Below are 14727 nucleotides of genomic sequence, written 5' to 3'. Positions count from 1 at the left end.
TTGAGGATCCAACTGTTTTCATATTTTTTCTATGTAAATATAAATGTGACAGGAGGATTTAAATCTGCTTAATAAAATCCGCATTTGTGGCCTGTGGCAAGAGAGCACGGAAAAATCTGAGGCAATCATCAATCATAAAAGAGCAGAGTGGCTTTGATGTTCAGATGAAACAAATGTCTTGTTTGGTGAAAGCGCTCGGTTCCGCTGTCTCTTCCTCTGTCACACACTCTCCAGACCGATGGCCATTTTAGGAAATTATATGTTGAAGCCCCTTTAAATGAATAAAAAGTGTCATTACAGCCAGATGAATTATTTAAACATGAAGGAGGTCTGACAAGCTGTTACACTGACATTATTATACCTGTGCTTTAACGTCTCCTTGGTGACAGATGATAATTATAACGTAGGTTTGTTCATGTTTCACGCTTTAATGTTAGATTAGACCTGCGCGGAAAACATTATCTAATGATGATATTAATGTGATTTATTCTAACTGGATAAAGTGTATCTCCCCCAAAAATCACCTGGTCAGAGATGAATACTGTGCATAAATAGGAGTAAAAACAGTGTCTGAAAGCCTTTGTGACTACATCCGTGCACATGTATGCAAACATATGCATATGTGCACAGTCACGAATGTACAGCAAATGAATCCCTCCGGTGCCTGCGCCTGCATGTTTTGGTGCGGTGTGTTTCCTGTGCGCCTGAGTGGCCCCAGAAGGGAAGCTGTAAATAATACAGCGCCGTAAACAAAGACTGACAAGAGGCTTTGAGGCCGCGCGATCGGATGCATTCATATCTGGTCAATGTTAATTACCCTGCGCGTGGAACGCAACAAAACAAATGCTTCTTTCCTGTGATCAGTAGCTGCGATCCATCCAAATGGTGACACCAAGACTGTGACCAAACACTTTTCCTGTCATTGCATTGTTCAGAACTGAAGAGGGTTGGTTACTTATATGAGAGGCCTGTTATCAGCAAGTGTCAAACAAATTATCATCAACCATCCGCAGCTGCTTCTTCTTCTGCTGTTTTGCCTCTACTGGGTTGTTTATGTGATATTTACCGAAATTTGTTCAGTGTCCATTTGCCTGAAACACTTGTCGCCTCTCTATAGGATCGGCGATGTCACCTCTCACCTCTGACTCTCTCTCTTTGCCTTCAGGAGCCATTTCTTACGTAATGAAAATCACAACGGCTGCCGCCTAATTAAACGAGTACCAATTTCAGGAAGATTAAAGGCATCACATTAGCCGCATCAAGGAGAACAAGAGACTCGTGCATTTATTTAACCATTTAACCAAGGTATTATTCAAAGTGTGTATCTCAGGATGCCTGTGATGTTGAAGATGTTTATGTTGTGTGTATGCAGTCTATATCAGTATGATTCATGGTGCAGTGACTGTTTCGACGCTTTTGACTCTTGAAAAGATTCTTTTCATTTTGTACAGTATCTGTGCCGGCGAGATGTGAAGACAGAGGCGAAAAGCAGCCAAACGCACTGAAACGTTCGGCTCCGGCTTCTGCACAACTTAGACAAATGTCTTGACATTTCAAAGCAAAGCAATATAACGTGCTCTTCATTAACGCACAAGCATGAAAACAAACTCCTGGGTGCAGCGCCGTGACCAGGGCCATGCATCACTCCATGTGAGGGCGTCTGTGTGTGTTTCTCCAGTGATACAGCTCCACATGTGGACGTAGCCACCAACGGCTAGACCTGAATCTGAATCCAGATGCTGCTCACTGAGCATGCGGTTCTTCCAATGAGACACTTTTGCCAAAATGGCAAACCAGAACTTTTTTTTTTTTTCTTTCTCAATATGTCGTCGCTGAGGTTTTTCGACGCGAGCGGCGCTTCATCTTGCACCCTTTAGAGGAAGATGAAAGGCTGTCACAAGAATAAAATTTGGCAAGCGGCCGTGTTATCTCACAGCTGCAGAGTGTCTCAAATTAAAAATAAACAATCTGGCACGAGTTCTATTTCCTCTCCTGCCCGTGCCACATAAATCCTCAGTTCGGAAGAAAAGGTTTGATATCACACTTGTAATAACATTATTAAGGGCTGTGCTCTCGACGCGAAGGCTCTGGGAGGACGCGTGCTAGCGCTGCTAAACTCCGCTGAAGTAAACAACATTGGCCGATGCTGCAATGTGATTTGGAAACTGTGACATCAGCAGAGTCGCCATGTGCGGGGAGACACATAACCCACATTTGGCCCTTCTCCATCAACTGCATCCTTCATTTCAAACATTTCCAGGCTCAATATTCACACATTTGCTTATAATGTTCTCCGAAGGGGAACAAACACGCAACATTTAATGAACACAACCCTAAATAATCTCACCTGACGTAGGACTCCACACCCTGATGGTGATGATGATGATGCATCAGTGAAGTATGAAGACGGATTACTAGGTGGCCTATTAACACTACATTTTCCTCGCCGCTGTGCGTGAGCACAAGCGGAGGAGCTGAGCAGTAATTTGGGTAATTTCGCGCCAGGCTTCACCCTTTTCTTTAATGACAATAATTATCTGTGGAAAACATCTGTAGGATGTGTTGTCTCGTCCTCCCCTTCCTCTCCCCTTTGTCTGATTAATGTCTTTCCCTCTTGTTTCTTCCTAAATTACCCTTGTGCCTGCTCGTCTTCCTCCTCCCCCTCCTCTTCCTCACCCCTCACGTCTTACGTCTTGTCTTATCTATACTGCTCTAAACCCCTAAATGTCCCAGCAACAAAGATTAAGTTCCATGTACCTGAGCTTGGTGTTTGTACCTGAGCATTTTTCTTTCTTCCTAACTACACTATTTGGCGTTAGGGGTTTTACTGTAGGCAGCGAGAAACTTGGCTGGAACTCGAACTCACCCGAGTGATTTCTCCAGTCGACTGGCGGGCGATCCCACTATCTCTCCGAGAGTGCAGAACGCCTGGCCCAAAAAGTCCTGGAGGGATGGAAGGAAGCAAGACTTGGTGTGTGTGAAGAAGGAAGACAACAGTGCTCAAATGTCAAAACTGAATATAGGAACCCTTTGAAATGAGGAAATGGCTGTGAAGCTTGTTTGAGCATGCTCCTTCAAATTTGCAGGTGAAATCATGCTCGGTAAAAAGAGCTTTTTAAAAAGCCAGAAATAAATAAAGACTTGATGACATTTGAGTGGTTTCACAAGACGACAGTTGTGTTGACGTCCTGTTCTTTTGAGTAAAGTGCTATATGCTGTTGAACAGCGTGACGTCATGTTCAGTTTTGATGCAAAATGTGAGACAAGTCCATTGAACTGAACTCAAAAGGCTGGTGCATGTTGTGAGAATTAATGCAGCGGTTCCCAACTGGTTTAGAATCCTCCAGGTAATAGGTTCATTAGTGCTGAGCCAATAAATGTACATTTCACCAATTTAAACTGGAATAGCTGCAATCAGTATTCCTGTTGGGAAGCACTCGTTCTACAATGGCTACTAATCAGATGGATGAAGGTCAAGGGATTCAATCGACAGTGTCATGAACAATGACAGACAGCCATTTACAGACACGTGGGGACTGGAGTGAAACTGCAGCCAGCTGGTTTTATCCGTCTTTTGCTAAAGCGCTGGAATAAGAGACTCACATTTTGTTATCGGACGAAAAGAGAAACTGCATTTGTTATGTTTTAGCAGAGCGATTACAGACAGCATGAGGGGAGCGTCCAGACCAAAAGTCCTTAACTTTGGCCTTGGCAGACGGAATACACTAAATTATTCAACATCAGGCTAGAGTGAGATTCGTTCCAATGAGCCTCTGATCCGTTTGAGCCATTCATTCCCTCACTATTACAAGACAGATCCGGGAAAACATCACCGAATTGCTACTACTGCAATCTATAATACATTTAAAATGAAATCTACGGCACAGATCGGGATATTTAGCAGCGTGATGTGGATTTTAGTTGTTTTCGGGGACTCCCATCCTTCGTCCTGAGAGAAGGATCGTTGATGCGAGACAGCGGCCATGCAGTGTCAGAGGCGAGGCAGATGTTGGGACCTACGTGGAGTTCTGCAGGCTTCCAGAAAGGTTGGGCAGCAGCAGCAACAACAACAACAACAATAACAACAACAACAACAACAACAACAGAGCACATCATATACCTAGAACGCGGCACCAAAGACCTGCTGTACGTCTAGCGCTGCTCCATAAGATGAAGAGACGCATGCTGAGCCACACGTTAATACCAGAGCACACGATGAGCGGATTGAAGCTAGTGATGAAAAAATGCAAATCCCAGTCGTCCAAATACATCAAATAATCAACGAGACTGATTATTTTGCTCAACAAACTCAGATCAATGCTTTGTGTCAACGTAGTTTCCAGATTGAACGACGTACAGTACAGGTAAAAACACAACCCATTCACAAGGGAGAGAAAAGAACTCAAACATTGTTTAAAATGGAAACTAAGGTTTAAAAGCATTGTGATTTTCTATATGACTGTACAGTAATGCATGTCACCGCAACGTCTGAGGCTATTAAAAAATCACAATTATCATTTGACAGAAGCAAAAATGAGGTATTTCTATTTCTAGCACAAGTACTGTATAACAGTGATAACCAGCTTAGGTCTAATAACAAAGCCATTAAAATGTATTTGGATGTGCTTCTGATCAGGCAGTAAAGGGTTTGCTTTATTTCATCATTTAAACCGTGCAGCAGGCACAACACCCAAACACAAACGCCAGCAAACCACGGATAAACACAGAGTGGCCGACCTGAAGACATACATTTTCCATCGTTTCATCGTTTTTTGTTTTTTTTCCAAGTCAATCATTTTCGAGGCTGGCCTCCATTTATCTGTGGTTCAGGGTTAAAAGAAGTTCATGCACTCACATGTTTGGACAGATCGGGGCTTTTGGAGTCAACGTCATACCTGTAAGAGCACAAAATAGAAGCCGTAAAGCCGTTTTACTTTGAAAACATGCTCTTAGAGAAAGGATTCAGAGCAGAGTAATCTGTCAGCGCCGTATACCCTTAACACACCGTACTTATCTCATTTTGTACTTTCAGATGTTTTTGCTTTTAGGAAAATACTGCGACTCTGGGTCAGAGAACAGGGTAGGAAAAAGAGACTAAATTGATAGCAGAATAAAAGGAAATACAGTAATATATAAGATGATATTTAAATGGGGTATGTTTAAAGCAGACATGGAGCTGTAGATGTAAAATTCAAAGTGAGCCAAGATAATAGAAAACAGGACGGGCTCTTCTCAGATGTCCCCGCGTGTGGAGCGGCCTCACCAGAGGAGAGTTCAACAAGACCCGTCCTCCTCCTCGGTAACAATCAGCACTGGACCGGGTCAGATTTGCATGTGAATGTGAAGCAATTAAAGTGAAGGAAACAGAGCACATGTGATGTTCCAAGAATAAACATCTGATGACACGATAGATCCTGTGAGCGGAGAGATTAATCAGGCCTAATCAGACAGAAACGACGTGGCAGGACCCGCCCCCTCAGGCCACTTTAGCGCTTTTTCATTTAGGCAATGGCAAAACAGTGGAAATGGAAACAGTGAATAGTAGAAATCACTTTGTGTCATAGCACATAATTATGGGGTCAACTGTTTTTCTCATGGCTTTTTTTCTCATAAGGCTTTGATTCCACTCAAACTAGCGGGAAACCACTGATTGAATAATTGCCACCAAACACACTTTTGTCCGCTTGATATCGTAAGTTAATTTTGATAGGGATTCTAAGACAATGTGCGTTTAGGAAAAAAACAGACTTTTTGTTTTTGACAAAGACCCTGTAAAGAGTGATTTGTCTAATATCAGTCTGACTAATATCGTCATAGACCAATATCAAAGCCCCGTGTGATAGGTAGCATGATAACTGATTGTCTATTGTAGACTAGATTAGACGCTCATTTTTAATTATTAATTCTGATAATACTGGGAAAAGAAAGAAAGAAAGAAAAGTAGTGAAATGAAAGTCACTCACAAGTCGAAGCGCAGGTTCTGCTTCTCCTCAAAAAAGTAGTCCAAGATGTATTTTCTGACAAAGTCAGGGTTCAGGGTGTTGTCGATCACCTCTGTCCTGCCGAACTGTGGACCACGCGACACAGATCAGTCACAAGAGACGAATGAGGAAAGACAACAGAATGCACATCACAAAATATTACTGTACCGTTAGAGGCGGCGCCTGACGAATTACAAGCACATTTACAAATAACTGATTAATGCAGGTGCTTTCAAACAATACTGCTGTGCACGGAAACGAGACGCTTCCTCACTCCTCTCACATTAATTACAGCAGGATAACGTCCTCATCAACTCCAACAGGAGAAGTGGGGAATAGATACACAGTGACCAAAGAAGGCAACATAGGTGGAAAATCACCAAGGAAAAGTGAAGGGAAGAGATGGGAGGGGGCAAATGGAAGGGGGGTGGGGGGGTGGGGGGGGTCGTCCAGAAAAAGTAATGGGAGTTGGAAAGGAGTGGGTTGGGAGAGGAGGAGAAAGGCAGTGATTAAGGCTTCCTCATTAGTGCGCTTCTTACTCCCAAAGTGCCAAGCGCAGGGAAATAAGCCAGAGGAACGGCTGGAACAGAACCAGCGACGCCACAGTACATGTATACACTGAATTAAGGGCTGAATAAGAGTTTTAAAGACGAGCCGGGGTACATGCATAAATCATTTAAAGCCTCCTGGACTCATCCCCCTTAATCAAATACTCCATCAAAATGAAGTATGAAAATTTCATTCTTAAGGACATTTTAATTACACCATGTTTTAAATATGGGACAGGCCCAAATAGAGCACATCACCATCGCAGAGTAAGAAAGAAGCCAGCATTTGTGTCTCAATATAGGCTCCAATACATGATATGTGATCATAGATGTTTACTGTATAGTACTTGGGGCATTTAAATAATTTAATTGATCAACACTGGCTAAATGCAGGACAGATACTGTAGTTTTCTTCAGGTTTACCTGTTTCATTCCATTCAGTCCAGTACACCAGCTTTTCCAGATTACTAATGCCGCCTTGTCTGTACAGATGCTCATAAGCTGTGAGATACAGTAAAAGCAGCACGCCGCTCATGCTGAGGGAATCGATTTTGTCAGAACAGCCTCGTTTTTTTCCACGGAAAACGAGCAGACACTTCATTCCAGCCGTCGGTGTCTCGTAATGAGTCCTCTTGCTCTGATTTCATTAGAGTTTTATTGCATTAAGCAATTATCGTAATCAAAATTATCGTAATGAATGTCTCCTTGATTAATTTAGTCGCCACTGCTGGAGTCCTGATTTAATTCGCACGCTGATTGGAATCTGAGTATGGCGAGTCTTGAGATGCGCCTCGCAATGGAGACGTCAAATGTGACGCTTCAGGTCAGAAACACACAACTGGGCTCGAGCCAGAGACTCTCCTGAAAGAAGCCATTCTGAGGAGGCGTTGGTCTCTGATGTGGACGTCAGGGGCTGTAGGTGGATGTACAGCATGACTAAACCTTTTGTTTATCAATCAATAAAGCGCTAAACAACACATGCAGTGCATTGTGGGCAATTATGACCAAACAGCAACTTCAACTTACTGTAACAACCCTGAAAGATGGAAACGCAGAGGAAGGGACAGCGGCGAGGAGTGTTTCTCAGAGACCCCCGAGGTGTTGATGAGGCCGCGAGCGCCCGTCAGGTGACGGCAACCATGAACTCCGTAATGTGATTTCCCCGCTGAGTGGACGAGACAACGCGGAGCTGCAGAGTTCATTAGACACTGCTGGGCTGCTAGCGATGGCTAATGAGAATCTGGCGCGAATCCCCCGACCCGCACCTAAATAAGAGTGTGTGCTGACACGAGATGACACGCACTCACGCTCTGAGTGAGTAGATGCTTTAAAGCGAAGGCCCAAACGCGGCATGACAATAACTAGACATGAGACTAATCCTTGATTATGTTGGTGGGTTTTTTGTTCCAAAACCTGACACAGATTTCATTATCTCCTTCCCTGGAGCGCAAACAAACCAGCTTTGGGGATTTGTGCCATCTGAATGTCCTGCGTCTTCTCCCCTCGCACCGCGTTTAGTGGACAGTAACGTAGTGTAGAGCAGATATAACGAGCCTGGAGGAGTGCTGGGTTCTCGTATACAGGTACAATAAACGGCGGTGGTGTAAATTAGCGCGAGAAGGAGCTCTAGCGTCTGCTGTGGTCTAAAAACACCCCCCTCAGAGCGTTAGCGGTGTTTTAGCTGCCATATTCTCCTTGTCGTGAGGCGGCGCGGGGAGATAAATCCCAGCGTTTGTTAGCGCTGCGGGCCCGATAGCGGCGCACGGCTCCGCTGACGCGCACAGAAGCAGACCCAGAGCCACAAGGTGCAGTAAAACCAACAGCATGCGGCGTCGCGGGCAAATGAGACGGCGGAATGGAAAGGAAAAACCCACAGTTAATTAGTCCCACACAATCACCAAAGCACGTGTTGTGTTGCGGTTCGTGTGGGTTTTCACATTGTGTGTGCAGCTGAAAGTTCAGGCTGAATTGTACAGTACATTGTACTGTTGCACATTAAGCTCGTAGGCTAGCGCTCGGGGTGCAATTAAACAGGCTTGACTTCATTCCTACATATGAAAAAAATAATTTTATTGCTTTACTAGTTGCTCAGCATCGACTTTTGCCAGTGTGCTGAGCACAGAAAGGCCAAGCTAATATCAACTCGCCTTCAGACCACTGCAAACAAACCGGGCTAATTAGCAGCTGTAATTACTGGATGGTAAATACTGGGAAAAAGTGAGACGTGAAGTAATGTGATGAGCTCCATCAGTGCTTCATTAAAAACGTCCTCGGAGACTAATGTATCAGGTCGCGTTCGGGGAGTGGGATCGCGTGAGTGTGTTGGAGTCTGGACTCCTTCTCCTCCCCTGAGAGTCCAGCCTCATGGATTTCCCCTCTGTAATTTGTGTTTCTCCTTCGAATGCTTGGTTCTGCATAACTGCTTTGAGGATAAAGTGTATTTCCTCCCGTGCGCTGTATAATCTGTCTGTTTGTTCTACCGCATGAGTCAATAGTGCTTTATTTTGTTCAGCGGTGTTTTGTTGCAGCAGAGTTTTCGGACTAAATATCTCCCCTGGCCTTTTTACACCTAATCTGTTTACGCTGAGCGTGGATCGATAAATGAAGTCACGTACACGATGATGGGATAAAAGGCCTCTGGACTGGGAGGAACCAAAATCACCCAGAACATCACCCAGAAAGCCAATCCGGAGCAGAGCACTGTGAATTGAGAGGATGCGAGATGTATGAAGAAAACAGGACCCGTGATTGGTTGTGTACAGATGAGTCACCTGTTTGTCTTTATACAGTGTTCACCTGCAGCTACAGCGTCCACACCGTACGAACGCGAGTGCGAGGAGGAACGCTTCTATTTCAGGAACTCAGAAAATCAACTGACGACGTGCTCGTTATTCTAATTATGTTGGGAGAGTTTGACAGGATTCACAGCCTGTCAGTGGCCGTCACAACAGGACAACGCGCTGAGATGTGTTTGATAATGTACAGATCCGTACATGTGTCTGTGGGTCGGGTTTTTTCCCAACAAACGTACAGTATCTCACACTCACACACACACACACGCACGCACGCACGCATGCACGCATACACACACACACACACACACACACACACACACACACACACACACACACACACACACACACACACACACACACACACACACACACACACACACACACACAGTCCCTTCAGCTACATCTTAATGAGAGCCCACACATCCATCTGTTCTGAGCAGGTAAAGACACAAACAGCTCACTGGGGTCATTTGACTGCATGAGCACACAAACGCTGCATTAAATTACTGTACAGTCATTACACAACGACAATGGACCAGTTGTGCGTCCTATAATATCTGTGAACACGCTGGCGATGTACAGATTGGGATGAACGACGGCATCTGACAACGGCAGACATATGCGAACACAGTAAAACGTGCAGGAAAACGAATAAGACAGATTGAAGACGTGAAGTCAATCAATCAACTCAATCGGGGATTACTATTACATCTGTTGGACTGAGCTGCAGCTGCTTCATAAACCAAATAAGGCCCAGCCAGGAGCAGCTTAATGACGCACGATGTGCTGCTTAGCCTGCAGAATGTCAACATATTGACCAGTACGTTGTGAAGGTTTGCTTTGTTGATTTAAGTGTCCAATTAGAGACTATTTCCCCGACATTTGCAGACATCCGATAACTGAGGCGCCTTAATGAAGTGTTGAAGCCAAATACGGCGAAATGAAAAATGGATGGAGGCGCAGAAGCATCTCGACTCGAGCCTCAGCCGCCACCTCCACATGCAAACACATGCAGCCGTGAGCTAATTGCACTCGTGTGCACGTCTACTCACCTCTCTCCACTGCTTCGTCTCGACACCTTGCGTATAAAGCACGCACACTGTGAACAAAAGTACCGGAGAAGAGACGAAAAGAGAATGAAAATACTGCAAAACGAGGAGGGGAAGAAGGAGAGAGAGACGCATGCGGGCCGGGGTCCAACGGGGGAAATCAACGTGAGGGTTTTAGCTTCACCACAGTGAACAAACAGCCACGGCACTAGGAGCAAAAAGATCTCCCAAATCACAGGGCCACAGGAGGGGGTGGGGGGGTGGGGGCTTCAGGGGAGAGGAGACTGCTGGTCCGTACTCACATGGATCTGACTTGGAGAACGTGTCTTTATCCAGCAGATTTCTGGAAAACAAAGAGGGAGAAGGTCGTTATGGCGGTGGAGATGAGCCGTCATGGAGGTCTGAGGCGATGCAGCTGGAATATCTGGAATAATGGACCTCTGGTCAGTGTGTGAACAGCTGAACGGCTCCAAATGGGAGTTCACGCAGGTACATCCACAGAACACAGACCAGCGGGAGCGTCGTCACACGAGCTTGTCGGCTTTGGAATCTCATACAATAGCAGCCTGATTAGCGGCCGCGTCCCTGTGTTTACCAGAGCGGATCTCTCTCTCCGTCCTCCGGACGCCCACCGCCTCCCTCCACGCTCTGACATTCACTGTTCCCTCGCGCTTTTTCACAGGAAACCGAGCGCCGTCGCGGGCTAACAAACGTTCGCCTGGCGTAAAACAGGCGGAGGGGTTATTTAAAAATGCATCCCTTTGCCTAAATAGTAATTAGCAGCTTTTATCCCCAGGCCAGTGGCTTTTATTCCATTACAGCCGGCGGGCGGAAAACGTGTTTGAAGAAATGCCCTGGACCTGGAGTTTGCCCGGAGCGCCCATTTGCATGAAAGCTCGGAGGCAGAAATGATAGATAGAGTAAAAAAGGTCAGTGTGGAGGGTCTGCTTCACACGCTGATCTATCTGGGCCCTGTCACCTGACCCGTCTAAATGCTAATGCGGCACCACGTGATGAGCTCAGACCTCCTGATTTTGCTTCATAATTGAGCTTAGCACACGCGTAGATCATGAGTCAATACAACCATGTTGTCGTGGATGGTGCCCGATGTTATTATGGTTATTATGAATTCACGAGCCGCCTGAAGAATCCCAGCTTCAATCTTCAATTAATATACATTTCCCTTGGAAACACAGCTGATGACACGAGCTGCCGATTCAACAAATTATCATTAAATGATCTTCCTCTAACTTAACTCTACCGCTGCTTTTCTTTACACCTTTGCTCAGAGACACGCAAACGTCTGCTGCACATTTCAAAGTGCAGGCGCACCTCCCACCCCATCATCTCCTAGCAACTTGCTTTCTTAGTGGCCATTGATTTAAATTCCTCTCCATCAGATCATGACCGTGTGTGACTGTGCTCACGCTCAGCCCCGTCCGGCGCCCTTAAGGCAGCAGAGAGTGAAGGCGTAGATAACTGTACTTGAGTCACATAAAGTGAATGAAGTCTAAACTAGTTCATCATAAAGACAAGGGTGTATCAGAACATACAGGAGCTGAATATGGGGTGATCCACAGCTTAGACTCAAGTGAGGCACATTCACATTCAGCCCAGCTTTAGACCTGACTCGTTTTCCTACTCTGACTCTTTCAGCCCAGTCTGTCTGTCTTTTTCCTGACCCAGTCTCGATTGTCTTTGCTACAGCTCCGTTGTGCTTTGCTTGACCTTTTCATAATGTCTGCCAGAGGCCACTGTTTACCCAGCGCTTTTACCCTACTTGTTTTCTTTTACTCACTCGGTCGCTCCAGTGGCATGAGAGGCTTCACTCGATGCCAACGCCTGCTGGCTGAGTCTGATTCTTGGAGCAGTTTCTGCCTCCTTCCATTTCACTTCGCGGTTTCAGTCGTCATAAACGTTCTGCTGTGTACTTGCCCCGACCCAAATCTATTATGATCTTTCTTCTGCTCCTGTGCTTCCTCCTGTCCTCTTTATATCTTTGAAGTGCAAGTTGAAAAGAATGGTTAAAGACAAAAAAAAGAGAATATGGGAGCGAGAGAGGAAAGGAAAGGGAAAAAGCGTGAGGCCCTTAAAGACAATAGTAACTGATGTTCTGTGATTGTCAGGAAGCCTGTGATTGGAGCGCTGCAGCATTAAAACACAAGCCCCCAGAGTCCTCAATCCCAGGTGAAACAGCTTTTCATTACAGTTTGATCTAAATTGAAAAAAAAGGGATGAACGTGTTGCTACAGAACCAACATAATTAAATTAGCAAATCAAATTGAAGCGCACGCTGCACTGACCTTAAAAAGTCATTTCATCCCCGTCACAAACATTGTGCTGCCGCGGCTCTAACAGAATCAATGTTGCCTTTTTAATTTACCCTGTTGCTTCGCTCAGTCTCTATGTTTCGCCCATCGCGTAGTCAGCTACGTGTGGAGCTCGTCCATCCATCAGGCCTCAAATCTAACAGCTCTTTGTGGCTACAGCAGCAGCCTCTATTCATTTATGCTTAATTGTTAAGTATAAACCCAGTAAGATATGGATTGTTGCGGGATTGCCAAGATATAATACTTAAGCATGGTAATTAAGCGTTAAATAAACCTTCCTTACCTATTTTTTATTTACTAACATGTTTCATTTTCAACTACATCCCCTGATTTTATTGAATTACTCAACTGGTCTGGATGTGACCAAGGTTTGCTTTTCCAAGTTTTCATGAAACCTGGCACCAACTGTTTTATGCTGTTGTTCAGTCATGTCTGTATTTCACTTAAGGTATCTTCTTCCCACTTGTGCTAATGTTAAGCAGTTTTTTTAAGATTAATAAATACCAAGAGTTAATTAATAATAAAACAAACACTCGTCACTGGATGAATCTGGATTCGATTGACTGATGGCTGTTCATTTTAATTTGAGTGCACTCTTATCATGAGTATTCTGCCTCATGTTCCATTATCAAAACAATTACTGTGATTTTAACCAAGTCTATGAACACGGGAGCTGCGGGTTTGCTTCCCCTTCATACAGAGCTGTCGTGTAGTTGCAGGGTTGTTGGAGGGAGATGATGGTTTTATCGCTGCTTCTAAAAATTACACACGTAGCGTCATTAAAACAGGGTGGGAGTCAGAGTGACCTTTGGTTTGTTCATTTTTATATTTAGAGCTGTTGTCTCAGGGAGCATCGCATCCTGTTTAAAGCTGCATAGCTGATCAGCGCCAATGAAAGAACAAAAGGCAGTGGGCGCAAATGTTGACGCCGAGGCCATGAAGAGTTCTATAGATTATGGATCAAGCAGTGTACTGTATGAGGAGTTGAGTAAATGTCAGAGTATTTTTTATTGCATAGGAGCAACCACACATCTGTATAAGTCTCTGTAGGAGAGGGATAATTAAAGGTTCGACATTTGTCATTAATACAAGTTGGCACCAGGAATCACACTCTGTATGCATTGAAACACATTGAACAACCTCTAGAAACTTTCCAGTACATTAACTGCTGCGTATATTAAAGCTCTAAGTCTATTTTACTGCCCCCCCCAACCCACAACTGCCTTACTGGCTGTTGTTAGGTGCCTTGCTCATGAGAACGGCACTGTGCATTCACTATGCATTCTGTTTCTGTTGTGTTTGTGTCTGTTTATAATCTGTGTACACATTATTATTCATCAACGCAAACATCCAGCCAATTAGATTAGCATTACTTTCGTTCCTCCATCTGGTCCAAAACAAATCAGCCCGTGTCATCCACTCCTGCCTCCGCTCGATCTTCGGTGGCTGCTTCTCTTGTTTATCTGCCGCCTGTGTATTATCTCCCTAATGGCCTCTCCATTATTGCTTATGTTAAACGTAGACTCAGATTGCTTTCATCACTGGATCGTCACTGCTTTCTACTTCCCAACACTCATTCTGTTATGGAATGTGCCTATTCAGACGGAATCAGCTTCAATTAGAATCCAACGGCCTAAAATCCTAAAACCCCTTTCTTTTCTCTGTACAAAACTATCCAGCTTGAAGGTACAAGCGCATGTGCTTTATACAGTGATGGGTTGAAGGAGTCAAACTACTTTTCTGTGCACAGCCACCATCCTATTTATGTGTTTCATATACAGTACATGAGTATCGTCTCTGTCTGTAATCGAACGTGATAACACTTAATTGATCCCAGTGGGGAAAATTCAGTAATACATCATGATGAAGCGTATACATATGTGCCACGCTGCTTTACTGTATGTATTCTATATAGTACCGCATAGAAACAAGTATCTTCTTAATGACTTCAGGGCTGCTCTTTTTCTGCTTGTGCTACAGAGGGTAGTTTGGGCCATAATGTCCTCTGGGAACTGTGCTGTTAT

General features: G+C 44.6%; 1 protein-coding gene across 5 annotated transcripts in view; it reads right to left on the bottom strand.

The window, feature by feature from the left end:
* Positions 1 to 14727, bottom strand: part of cpne5b (copine Vb) — a 64637-nt gene that overhangs the window by 37794 nt on the left and 12116 nt on the right. For 3 of the 5 annotated variants that reach the window (XM_029150146.3, XM_029150145.3, XM_029150143.3), the window contains 6 exons: positions 10676 to 10716; positions 10377 to 10423; positions 5964 to 6067; positions 4856 to 4895; positions 4021 to 4035; positions 2867 to 2943 (listed from right to left, as the gene is read on the bottom strand). In XM_029150146.3, the coding sequence (XP_029005979.1) occupies positions 2867 to 2943; positions 4021 to 4035; positions 4856 to 4895; positions 5964 to 6067; positions 10377 to 10423; positions 10676 to 10716 (324 nt within the window). Of the gene's footprint in view, positions 1 to 2866; positions 2944 to 3523; positions 3900 to 4020; positions 4036 to 4855; positions 4896 to 5963; positions 6068 to 10376; positions 10424 to 10675; positions 10717 to 14727 lie in introns of those variants that run through there. The other 2 variants (XM_029150144.3, XM_055508985.1) reach the window with 2 other exon arrangements.

This window comes from Betta splendens, chromosome 5 (assembly GCF_900634795.4).
Source record: "Betta splendens chromosome 5, fBetSpl5.4, whole genome shotgun sequence".
In the NCBI taxonomy this organism is placed as follows: Eukaryota; Metazoa; Chordata; class Actinopteri; order Anabantiformes; family Osphronemidae; genus Betta; species Betta splendens.
Note: the sequence above shows the minus strand (reverse complement) of the source record. Positions and strands in the feature narration are given on the sequence as shown.